The 13,678-nt window shown below is 29.9% G+C and overlaps 1 protein-coding gene across 6 annotated transcripts in view; it reads left to right on the forward strand.

The window, feature by feature from the left end:
* The first annotated feature begins 1,535 nt into the window (after positions 1–1,535).
* Positions 1,536–13,678, forward strand: part of LOC134707801 (titin homolog) — a 46,419-nt gene continuing 34,276 nt past the window's right edge. For 5 of the 6 annotated variants that reach the window (XM_063567841.1, XM_063567844.1, XM_063567846.1 and 2 more), the window contains exons 1-2: positions 1,536–1,654; positions 10,290–10,414. In XM_063567841.1, the coding sequence (XP_063423911.1) occupies positions 10,345–10,414 (70 nt within the window). In that variant the 5' untranslated portion in view covers positions 1,536–1,654; positions 10,290–10,344. Of the gene's footprint in view, positions 1,655–1,686; positions 1,768–10,289; positions 10,415–13,678 lie in introns of those variants that run through there. The other variant, XM_063567842.1, reaches the window with a different exon arrangement.

Consider the following 13,678-nt stretch of genomic DNA (forward strand, 5'->3'; position numbering starts at 1 on the left):
ATCGAAAACGTTCAAAACGTCAGAAAATTGCTCAGTGGACAAACTTGCAAGACATTTGATTTGTTAAAAAACGAAGTCATTTTGACTTAACAGCTTATCAAAAAGTATGTGATCGTATTGTGGGGTGAAAGCACAATTACGAAAAAGCACTGTTTGATATGCTACAAATTGAATATTTGATAAAAATGACGTTGAAACTGACAGTGTTTTTGTAAAAAGTGGCGAAATTCGACATTGGACAATCTTGCAAGACATTTTCCCGAGGCCAATGCGTTTTTATTTGTGGTGCGAGTGCTGTAAAATTCCGGATTTGAAATGGTCTATCTAAGCACATTTGTAAGAATAATTTATAAAAACAAAATTTTATATCATCTGATATTTTAAAAAGCGATAAATTTTGATAATTTACCATTTTCAGAAACCTGACCATGGCGAGGATTAATCATTTTTGAAAAAATAATTTTTTACCGTTCGATCAACACAAAAAACAGCAATGGCGTCATAAATTATATTAGACTTTTATCATTCATGCGAATTTTCGCGGATTTTAAACTTTTTATTAAACCACAAAAATTCCCGCAAAAGTTATTTTGCGAATAATTTGTTACGTCTGACACGCATATTTTTGACGTTTTGGTAATATTTGTATCATTATTTGAAATTATTATGAAAAGTTAAAGAATATTTTTAATATTTTTGGAAACAGTAATACCTGCCTAATCTACGGATATAAATTTCATAAAGCTGAACTAGTTAGTTTTCATAGAAGAGCTATTTATCAAATTGCTCTGTCGCATTTCACGGCATTGACGCAATAACGTGCTTAACGTCACAGTAATACGCACAGTAAAACTCAGTTAAGAAGAAGCCCCGATGTCATAAAAATAACTAAGCTAAGACGGTTGATTTTTTTTTAAATACCATATTTCATGTAACATTGTAATACTTTATTGTAGTAAATATTTATTAAAAAATGTATTTAAAAGTACTGACTCTCATTGTAAAAATTATATCCGGGAATGATAGTGAAATTTTAATTTCTTGCTTGAGTGTTATATGTCAGTTAATTTGAACATTATATAGTTATATTATTTATGCCAGAGTAAAGCATAAAACGAAGCTGTCTGAGACTAGGCCAAAAAAAACCAAACAAGTCTGATATGATACCACTTTTATTTTTATTTTCCGGCTTAAAGCGAAGATATTACTAAACCTATCTTTTCATATTAAATTAAAAAAATCTCATAGATTTCTTTTTATTCACAAAAATACTGAGCAAAAATATCATGCTTTTTTCACGAACAATCGGCTATGCAAATTTGGGCAATTTTGCGCCACTTGAAGCTTTGAACTTGTGACCCATACTTTTTATAATATTTTTGAAAGAAAATATAATGAAATCTTTATTTTGGTAAAGTCCAAAAAATATTATCTGAAGAAATAAATATACCGATAATACACCTTATATAAATATACTTAATAAACTTGTATGAATGCTTGATTAACGTTTTGTAGATTTCGTTTCGCTTACTATTCCGCAAATTAAAATACTTCGTGTTCAACCGGAACAAAAGAAAGGACGTAAATGTGTGTTGTTTACAAGTCGATTTTGCCCGAAAATGCGACTTTTCATGTTCATTTTAACACATGACAGGTGAGAGATTATTTATACTGGCTCCCTTAACAAACTAATAACAATGTATCACATTCTTGCGCATGTTATCAAGGCACATGTCTACACGCACCTGTCGTGTTATATACCGGAAAGTAAGTTTTTGTAACCAGGTAAACGACGCCGTTACCTTGGTTATTATTGTACTAACCAACTAATTGATTGTGGAAGACAATTCCCCTATTCAGTAGCAGTTTCAATTGTTTTCAATTTTGCACGTATCATGCAGTACACTTGTACTTTATTAATAGTTTCGGTTCTGTTTTAACTTTTGGTTTTAAATTATCATCCCATTTTTTTAAGAATGCATTCTCATTGTTGTTATACATAATAATAATAACTAAATTTAACAATGTTTCTAAACTATAACCTTAAATATTTGAAAGCATCAGATTTTCATGTCAGAGACATTTATCATAAATTCTGACTTGTAAATCTTTAAATCATTCAATAACCATTCAAGCCTATGCTTGTTTAGAAATCACATGTAAACATGTACATTAATGTACATATATATATGTTGCATGAAATTTACATCATAATATATATATTAATGATTTTCTTCATAATTAGTCAAATAGTTAGAAGATATAAAATGTTTAGCAATTTTATGATAAAACATGAAAGCTACATGCTTTGGACCTGTACATATGAATTAAATATTCATATTGTACTATACAGGTATATACATACATGTTATGTACATGTGGAAGGTATTTGTCTTAGCTTTAAATTATTGTTTTCATTTAAACAATAGCATTAATAATATTTGCCAATTTTTAAACCTATTACCCTCAATCTTACATTAAAAGTTTTATTCAAGCTTTAAATTGTTATACTAAGAGTTTTCTCCTAGATGATTTATGTTTTAAAAAATACCTTTATTATAAAATGTATATATATAGTACAGTACATGGAATTATATGGAAATTAATGCAGATTCTGCAAATATATCAATAAACACATCTTAGATCAAGATTAACGGTGATTTAAAAAAAAAAAAATGGATTATTACAATATTTAATAACTAATGTAAGTAAATTTATATTACAATGTAGTGGGTCTAAGTGTGACGCAGGATTGCCAATTTTTTGTAAGCATGACATGTGAAAGTCAAATTATTGTGTCGCGAAAACGTGAAATGAGGTCTTGCGGGACTCGGGAAATGACAAAAAAATGAGAATTGCTTACTTAGATAGTGAAAGCAGGATACGAGAATCTGACAAAACAGTAAGCGGGATCCAGGATCAGAACCCCCCTTAATGAGACCCCCAATGTAATGAAAATGTTTCTCTGAATTTGAATAAGATTTTACTATTTTTCATATTTAATCAAAAGTATGTGCAGTGATCTAGAATTTAAGGAAAGAGGGCCACATTTACATGTGCTTTGTGTGAAAAGGAACAATTTGAAGATATTAACGCATAGTTAGGAACCTATTGTTTAGTGGCTGTTTTTTGTTGATGTTGTTCAGAAGTTGTTCTTGTTTTTTGTTTTTTACATACATGTAGATTAGACCATTGATTTCCTGTTTCAATGGTTTTACATTGATAATTTTTGGGGCCCTTTATAGTATGCTGTTGGTTGTGAGCCATTTAGGCTACATGTAGAAGACCCAATATGGTTTGCTTTTTACTTGAGACTAGGGTGGAGAGTTCGCTGATTGGCACTCAAACCACATCTGATATATCAGAATGTATCTCTCTTAAAACTGGTTTCACTATACATATTCACTCTCATGGATCTAAATTCTGTCAACTCCTGTCGGTTGGCATTGCACAAAGTCATGTTTTTCTCTGACTGTTTATAATACCATTTTTTCTTCTTTTTTTTCTGTCTGTCCCAAGTCAGGAGCCTGTGATTCAGTGGTTGTCCTTTGTTGTTGAGGCAATTTTTACATTGTCAGATTTGTTTTCTTTCATTTTTTTGTGTACCGCTATTAAATTATCAATTAGTTTTTATACAACTGCAAAAATTTAAAAAAATTTGGTGGTATATTGGTATCACATTGTCGTTGTCTGAAGACAGATGGTTTCCGGATAATAACTTTAGTATAAGTAAATAGAAATCAATAACATTTTAATACAATGTTTATAACCACAAAAAGAAGGTTGCCAATTGGAATGGGATTGATTTTGGGGGTTATATATGGTCCCAAAAGTTAAGGAAATAAGGGCCCAAAACGAGCATTTATCTAGTTTCAGGACAATAAGTTGTGTATAAGTATCTCAATTGCTCTTAAAAATGCACTAAAATGTTTGATAGGGAAAGTAAAAGGTTGGGATTTATTTTGATGGTTATAGGGCAAACAGTCTAGGAATTATGGGTCTAAAAGCTGCCAAAACAAGCATTTTTCTAGTTTCTGGACAATAAATTGTGTGTAACTGTGTGGATCTCTCTGACATTATACCACAAGGTTCCATATAATAAAGGGAAGGCTGGGATTGAGTTTGGGGTTCATATCCCTAAGCATGTAGTTATAAGGGGCCAAATAGAAGCATTTTTCTAGTTTACAGACAATAACTTGTTTTTTAAGTGTATGGATCTCTCTTAATTTATACTACAAGGTTTCTTACTACAAATGAAAGGCTGGAATTGAGTTTTGGGGTTCTTGCTCAAAGGGGATTTCAATAAGTTGGGGACCAAAAAGCGCCCAAATAAGCATTTTTGTATTTCAAGTCAATAATTTGTGTTTTAGTGTAGAAATCTCTCTGAAATTATACCACAAGTTTCCATACTACAAATGGTTGGTAATGGGGGTTATGGCTCAATTCAGTTAGAAAATAGGGGCAAAAAAGTTTTTTTCTGGTTAAAGGACAATTTAGACAATTTAAAAGCAGTGTAAGGGAGGTAATTCAATTCCATTTAAAGAATACTGATATATATATATATGTTTGATTACCTCCCTTACATTGCTTGAAAACTATAAATTAATATTAATTATTACCATGACATTTTATATTTTATGATGTTTTGAAATGAGTAGTTGTTGCAAAATCCATTAGAAATTTGAATTGAGATTATTTTTAGAAATAAAGGAAAGGGGGAGAAGTGAACAAAAATTGGGGGGGGGGGGGGATAAGAATTTGTGGTGAGAGTTCACTTTTCTCATTTCAGATTTCAGAAAATAAAAATAAAATTAGAATTTCTTCAAATATTTTTTTTTGAGGGGATTAGTATTCAACAGCATAGTGAATTTCTTAAAAGCATTTTTTTTTAAGTTTACTAGACCACATTCATTCAGTGTCAGAAACCTTTGCTGTGTCAACTATATATTCCCAATCCAAATTCAGAGTTGTATCCAGTTTGAATATTATGTACATACTTGTCCCAACTGTTCAGGGTTCGACCTCTGGGATTAATAAAGCTAAGCCCTATGGAGCATCTGGTTTTGTTTGAATTGTTTTACATTTGTGATTTCATGGTCTTTAATAGATGACTATGCAGTATGGGCTTAACTCCTTATTGAAGGTCGTACTGTGACCTATTAATGTTTTAAAATTACGTTATCATTCGGTCTCATGTGTAGATTTGTCTCCATTAGCAATCATACATGTACCACATCTTCTTTTTTGCAGATTTTAGTTACTCAATGTCTTAAACAACATTGTGCTATGACACAATTTGGTTGACTTATTTGAATCAAAATATTTTTTTTCCCCTTTTAAAAAATTAGATACAAACCAATATTACTTGGTAAGATTATCATAACTTTTTTTTTCAATTACAGTCCGGAGCCAAGCAAATTTACTATTTTATTACTTCTCCTTGACTCAATGAGAAAAAATATTGACACAAAAACAGAAATTTTATGGTTGTTAAGTAGTTCTTGTTTGAAATCAATGAATACAAATCTCAAGTTTTTATTTCTCAGCTTTCTCAAACATGTCTTATATCATCAATAACTTTAATTATGTTAAAGGTAATTTAAATTCTATTAAACAAAGAATTAATGACCAATGTTTGCAAGTTCAAAATGCAAATATATTTGAATCCAAAAAGTTAGACTTTTTCAAAAGTGTCTACATAATGGGCAGAAGACCAACCTATGTTGATATATTAAAAAACAGAAGTGACAGAGCTGCAATATGTAAGATCCCTATAAGCGCTCATACACTGATGATTGAAAGAGGGAGACATCTAAATATTCCCAGAAATGAGAGATACTGCTCTGTATGTAATTCTGGTCAAATTGAAAATGAAAAACATTTTCTTTTACATTGTGAAAAATACTCACCTAAAAGGGACATATTTTACCATAAAGTTTCAAATATAATCATTGATCCTACAAAATTTCAAAAACATGAAAATAATATAATCTTTTTATTAAATAATAATTCATACTCAATCCTAAAATTAACTTCCTCTTTCATCTCAGACAGTTTGAACCTGCGTAAAGCAGAACAAACTCTATAAAATTGTCAATAATCATTGTTCATAATATTACATATTAATATTGTCATTATTTTCAATACTTATTATGTTTGACCAACTATGTAATTGATATAAATTTTTTTTAACCATTTATTGTTGATGATTTTGATATCGTTCGATGATATTGTTCGAAATATGCCTATTGATATTCTATGCATTATTACTATTTGTATGCCAGTTGTATGGGCCATTGCCAATTATTGTAATTGTGTTTGTGCCAATAAAATATTTGTATTTGTATTTGTATTTGTATGGTTAAAAACAATTCAACAAATTTTCCTTAGTACATGTAAAGAAAAAACTATGAAATAAGGACAAACAATGAAGGAGATGTGGTATAATTGCCAATGAGACAACCGAGTTTAAATTGATTAAACACCTGTATTTAACCATACAGTACATATGTAGGGCATTCATCAAAGAGAACAACCAATATTATAAAGTCAGCTATAAATGGTCCTGGAATGACATATGGAATCAGTTACTATTTTAGTCATTTTGTCATAAAAAAAATTGCTATACATGTTTCAGATTTATCTAGCTTTCAACATTATAGCCAATAATTAAAAGTACCGTCAAGCAGGGGGTTGGACACAGAGAGGACAATTGCATCCTCTTTCAACAAATAATGTATAATTTAACTGACAATTATGGAGGGTACTGCTGGGATTACTAACTATAACTCTAGACTGCTATGATTAAATCTTTTTTATTTTGGTGTGTGACTTTTTGAATTTTCATCCCTACACATGTATCTTCCTGGCACACACTTTCCTGTTTTCAGCTTTTCAGCCATAATTTTTATTACGTCTTCTATGATAATTATACATATCTCATGTCTTTACTCAAAGAGTCAGTTACTATATACATGTACACTTTTAAATGTTATTTACCTTCTTTTTCAAACTTACCAGAAAAATGCTTTTATGAATAACAACCTTGTTCTAAAATATTGCCTACTTTAATTCACAATTAAAGAAATGAAAATTTATTTATTTGCATAAATATTTGCATTGTGGCAAAAAGCTTAAATATTCTGTTCCATTAAATTTAACATTGAGGTAAAGTCATATCTATACCTTATTTAAATCTATCAATCAATAAATACAATAAAATTATAAACATCCATTTAATAAATTTTGCAATGGGGACAAAGACAGTAAATTTAGATTGCTTTAAATGTCGTCATATCTACACCTTAACTAAATGGTGTGCTTTGTAAAGAAAGAAATACCTAGTATACAAAGTTCGGTGGATGAAATATCGGAGGTATGACTATAGGAAGTTGTCACCCTGCCAACTTATCATGTCTGGTATATTTAATGATTAATAGGAGTGGAGAGAGGGTATAAAATGTAAATGACCATCCACATATCTGTAGGACACTTTTGAAAGACTTTGGTTAGGGCTGAAGTGATTATTTTATGGTTAAAACCATAATTCTGATACATCCCCAAAACGTGAAATAGGTTAATGATTATTCCTGTATAATTTTTTTCCCTCGTACAGTTTATGTATATAATATTATAATGGTGAACATCAAACGATCTATCCCCAAAAGTAGGATATAAGTACATGTATTATGTACTTCTGATGTTTTTTGTTTCTATTACTTTATCAATTCCATCAAAAAGGTATAATGTAAGGTACATTTGCTACCGACATAAAACTTCTGTATGAATAAATATATTCATGTACTTCTGCCTTTATATATGAATCTATGTGAACTACCAAAATGTGTCTTCACCAGATACATTTGTTGTTTATATCAAAAGGATAGTTTTAAGTTTTATTTCAATTACAATGTATTTGTTCAATGTACATTTCATGGTTTAGAGATTACAGTAAACTTTTGGTTAAATGTATAAGTTTTATAGTTGCACAATATCAAGTATCTTTATTGTCAACATGATTTTCCTGCACACTGGTTACCAGCTATGCAAATTATATCTGTCAAAAAAAGGGTTTTACCTACATTTGCATGATTTAGCAATCACAGTTTTAGCTGGTACATTATTAAGTTCTATGTACATGTGTATATAAAGGATGTGCTGTCAGAATAAGTATTATAACTGTAGAGTTTCTTTTATCAAAGCCATTTGGTCTCTTCATATGTTCATTGGCAATTCTGCCATATTTTTTATGCCCCACCTCCAATAGTAGGTGGGCATTATGTTTTCTGGTCTGTGTGTCCGTCCGTCTGTTCGTCTGTCCGTCTGTCCTGCTTTAGGTTAAAGTTTTTGGTCAAGGTAGTTTTTGATGAAGTTGAAGTCAAATCGACTTCAAACATGGTACACATGTTCCCTATGATATAATCTTTCTAATTTTTATGCCAAATTAGAGTTTTTACCCCAATGTCACGGTCCACTGAACATGGAAAATGATAGTGCCAGTGGGGCATTCGTGTACTGTGAACACATTCTTGTTAATTTTTATATTGACTATTGAAGCTGAATTTGTTACTTTTACATTTCAATTCCAGTCTGTAGATTTAAAGGAATATATCACATTATTTTGACAATAATTAAATCATTCATATTTAATGACATTATTGTGGTAACTATACAATTGAATAATATGACTGTAAAGACTAATGTAAAAGTAATTAGTTTCTTTGGTAGAAGTTTAAGAAATATCAATGAAATGAAATGAACTATTTTATGACGACAGCATTTTAAAATTTTCTAACAACTTTTACAATCTGGATGATTTAGAGCTTCATATATTATTTGGACACCTATGTATCAGTTGCTGAGAACTTTAAGTCTTTTACTAATTTTTGTGGTTTGGTTGCTGTCTACTAAGTTGATGTTTATATACACACATCTTTTATTCATGTTTATATTAAGCTCTAATTAAATACCATTTGTCTTCCAAAGCAGGAGGAATTATTGAATTATTCAGGTAAGACAAAGTCTTTGGTCTATATTTCAAATATTTTTCATTTTGACTGGTGTTGATTTGTATTCATGTAATAGATTGGATACTGGTATAAATACAAAGGTAGGTCTAAGATTGTTGTTCAGGATATTGTTCTGGTACAAAAATGTATCAACACAATATCAGTCCTATCCATAGGAATGCAATGTTTAGGTGCTTTTGCTGTACTTAGTGTCTTTAAGTAACTAAACTGTCTCTTTGCTTTTATCTATTATTTTTCAATCATTGTCCCGTCATGGAAGTAATATATAGTAAATAAATATTACTTCCAAGGTCCCATAAATTTTTAACTATAAATATTTACCAAATGAAGCCCAAGCATTAAAAAACAACAACATTTACAAAGACCAGACGGACATGCATGTAGATTTCTATTTAAAAAATCTGATCAAAACGATTATTCGTAGATCATTATAATGATCTTAATCCACTGGATTTAACAGATATTTATCTACCACAATAGTCAATACAGTATGTAGTTAGATTGGTTTAGATTGAGTAACATAAGTAAACATTTGTTTACCAAACAGTGTGTATGCTTATGTTTGATAAACAAAATGGTAGTAGGAGTATAAGTGTACATACATGTAAAATATCTTAAATATTCAAGGTGAGCTTATTTACTAACTAGTTGAATTATTTACTGTAAATATAGAAATTATTGCGTGCATTTATTATTGCAATTTTGTCTTTTTTGAGCATTTTAGACTTTAATTTTTGCGATATTGAGAAAAATCCTATTTAATTGATATAAAAAATTTCAAATGCAAGTTTAAATTTTTTCCATTTATCCCCGACACATTTTTCGCAATAATAAAAAAATCTCAATAATTTCTGAAATTACCAAATTAAGTGAAATCTAATATTAGATAGCACTCTGCACTTGCTCCTCAATTTGGTATGTTTGTCTTCCTTGGTCTCATTTGCTTGGACAATTATTGATTAGATTGAAATCAGTGATGTCATTAAATCTATGGATTTTTAATTACAGTTACAATGGTTTAGGAAAACAATGTGCTGGCTGCCTAAAGGAAATATTTATAGTGCAGTTGCAACATGTTCTTATATACAGTGTAAGCATGTTAAGAGAAAGGTCTAAATTTTCTACTGCAAATTACACTAGAAGTAATGACAAGGAATTTGAAGACTGATTGATTTTTATGTGATGGACATATACAATGTATATATTAAATGTGATTGGAACTTCAAACAAAATAAAAATTATTGGATTTTGTTCTTTCAGAAAACTAGAAAAGATCATGGATTAAAGCAGATAACATTTTACATCAGTTCTTAAAATGGCACTGTTAGAATACAGTGAAGATTTTGAGTTGGATGATGATGGAATTTTAAGAGATTCTAACTCACGTAAGTTGATAACAATCTAAATACCAGTAATGTTCTAAATTATTATTATCGGAACCAGTACAGTTTTGTCTTGTGCTCAGTCTTGTTTAGTGGAAATTGAAGCTTTCACCATAAGACAAAAGATTTGATTTTTTAAAACTGGACTTGCATGTTTTTCAGATTTGTTTAGTGTGAGATAATGTGTTACATATAGATTCTTACACTGCAACAAGTGTATTACGATATTTCTCCACTCGAGACAGTTAAATTTTATTATTTAAAGCGTGAGGCTTGCCGAGCCCTTTAAATAATAAAATTTAACTGTCGAGAGTGGAGAAATATCGTAATACACGAGTTATAGTGTCGGAATCTGTTTCTCTAATGCCTTTTATCGTTCTTTTTCAAAGATTTTCAGAAAATTGTGCTCTTTACATGCGACGTCCTCAGGCAAGGTCGCCTTTTTCCATGACGTCACAATCGGAAAATTGAGAAGAAAACAAAACATTTTGACGTCATAATCAAATTTCGACTAATAATTTGCCGAGAACAGATTTTTCACTAGTGAGGAGAAATATTTTTCTCACACCGGTCAGGAAATGTGAAAATAGCACAAAAATTAGAGAAATGTACTTCTGATGCTGACACATACACATAGTAAAGAGTTATAAAGAGCCGAAAATTATTCAGACCAAAAATGTCTAAAACTGTCTCTCCGGTCAGTACTACTTGTGCAGCATTTGTTATCAACTTTGGTTGAATTCAGAACACTCGTCTCAAACAAAAACTGCGCTTAAATCTATTATGAGAATTTAGTCTTTCTCTTAAATTTAGTGTATCAAAAACATTCAATAACTAACTTTGTATTTTAAGATTTATTGCCCTTATACCTTTAATTTATAAAGTAAATACTAGTACAAGTATAAAATGTACTAGATATTTGACAATATGACAATAGAAAACCAGATTTCATAAAATTATGTAGTTTTTACCACAGCTCATTGATAATAGAATTGAGAATGGAAATGGGGAATGGTGTCAAAGAGACAACAACCTGAGCAGAAAACAATGTTTAGTTTATTTGCCTTGTTCTAGGCCCATTGGTGGCTTTGTGCTGTTTTCTGCTTTTGTTGTCAGGTAATCGCTTTGACACATTTGCCATTTCCATTCTCAATTTTGTTAATACATGTACATGTACTTGTAATAAAACAAGATAATATACATATATATATATATTAAAAAAACAGATCAATAAAGCAAAGTGAAACATTCCAGTTCTTGTTTATATACATGTATAGCGATACTTATTTGTACATCTTAAATGATCCATATTGTTTAAACAAATAGAGATTCTGACTGTATCAGATTATAACTGTAAAGAAATTATTATCAGACTTTTAACTTTGACTAAAGTAATTAAAATCATTGTTTGTATAGCATTATACCTTAATAACCAATTGATTGTGACGAATGGATGTAATTGCCTTTTGTAAGGTTTTTTAATATCGTAACATTATAGTTTAATTATACCCCAAATATGTACAGTCAGGGTTTTGAAAATGCATGAGAAAGTTGCAATGAAAAATTAGTTTAAATTTAATTTGTGAAAAGAAAGTCAATATAATAGGACACGGCTCTCAGTCAGGGTAAGGTACATAGTTAAAGCTAAGATTCCACGAAAAAATTTCATGGGATTCTGAGAGATTTTTTCAAACTGCTAGCTAGCTAAGTAATTACATCAAGGTCATTATTACATGATATTTTGTCTAAATTTTTAACATATTAGAAATCAATATTTATTGGTTTAAATTATTTTCGCCATAAAGATCCAGTCTGCGTACTCTACAAAAATGTAAACTACACTCCAGTATAACTCCAGTATATTGTTAGTATGACCTTCATTTAAGTTATTAGAACTTTGTTTCTTTGACTTGGACACACAAATTATAGATCTAGCCTTGGTAATTATGATAAGAGATTTTCGTCAGTAACCAATCAAGTTGCAGTGTGACTATTTCCAAAGTAAGCCCTCATCAAATTAAAATAGCCAAGCCTTGTTTAGCATTTAAATATTTTCTTTAGAGAATAAATGAAGAATAAAAAATCAAAATATTTGATAGTACTTCAACAGGTTCTTAGGACACATCCTTTAGATAAAGTATTTCTAATCCCTGTTGTGGATATATTTTTCCTAAGTGACTTCAGGTGAGTCTAAACAAATTTGCTACTGGAAATCGAATTATTTACCAAAAAACTTTCAGTTTGATTTGATTTTAATAGCTTTTCTGTATTTATACCAAATATCTAATATCTTATATTGGATGAATTCAATAACACTAGTCTAAGAATATATGCTCTCAAAATTGCTGTACAATTGGGCAAGGCACTGTAATGTTCCAAAGAGTTTTTAAATTTCTCTGGCAGTACATAAACCGCATGGGCATGCACAAAAGTATATAAAACCAGATTCCTAACGATATCCTAATTTTGAAATTTTCTTAAAAATTGGCATTGTCGATGGAAAAAGATTGTTTCAGACAAAACACTGCATTTATACATCATATCACAAATATTCATGACTTTGTATGGTTTCAGTGGAGTAGTGGCTCCATGAAATCAGTCTTTTCGTTTAGTAGTATTGATTGTAACCTAACAATTTAGAGGATGCACCTAAAATGTTGAATTACAATGTTTGAACACATTATAATGAAGAGATTAGTGTTACATGTATTGTATGACCTTTGTTTGGTATTTTTCTAGATCTATGTTTACTTTGCACACTTTAGAATTCACTTAACTGATCATAAATATATCTTATAAGCAGTTTTATATTACATTATACAAAAGAAGCACATACAAAGAAGTTAAATCAAATATTTATCACCATTCATCCCTGGATGTATTAGGTATATGTAAGAATTTTTCACCTAACATGGTGAGATTGATTTGAACTTATATGATTTTGGATTGACACAATTATCTGGTGTGTTGTGTTAATGGAACATGAATACATTTAAAGATAATATCCGAAAACTGTTATTGAAATAATTAAAGATTTCTATGTTTAATATTCTCGGTAGTGTATTTGTAAATATTTTCATGTGTGGACAAGTATATAGATCAGGATTTTAATTTAATAGGATATTAAATTTACATTCCTTAAGGTAAATAAGCAAATTGTATGCTTAGATTCTAGAACCACTATATATACAAACTATAATCTACTTGATTTTTCATCTGCTAATTGGTATTTTTAAAGCAGGCTTAGGTTGTCTTCTTAATGTCATC

The sequence above is a fragment of the Mytilus trossulus genome, chromosome 2, assembly GCF_036588685.1.
Source record: "Mytilus trossulus isolate FHL-02 chromosome 2, PNRI_Mtr1.1.1.hap1, whole genome shotgun sequence".
NCBI lineage: Eukaryota > Metazoa > Mollusca > Bivalvia > Mytilida > Mytilidae > Mytilus > Mytilus trossulus.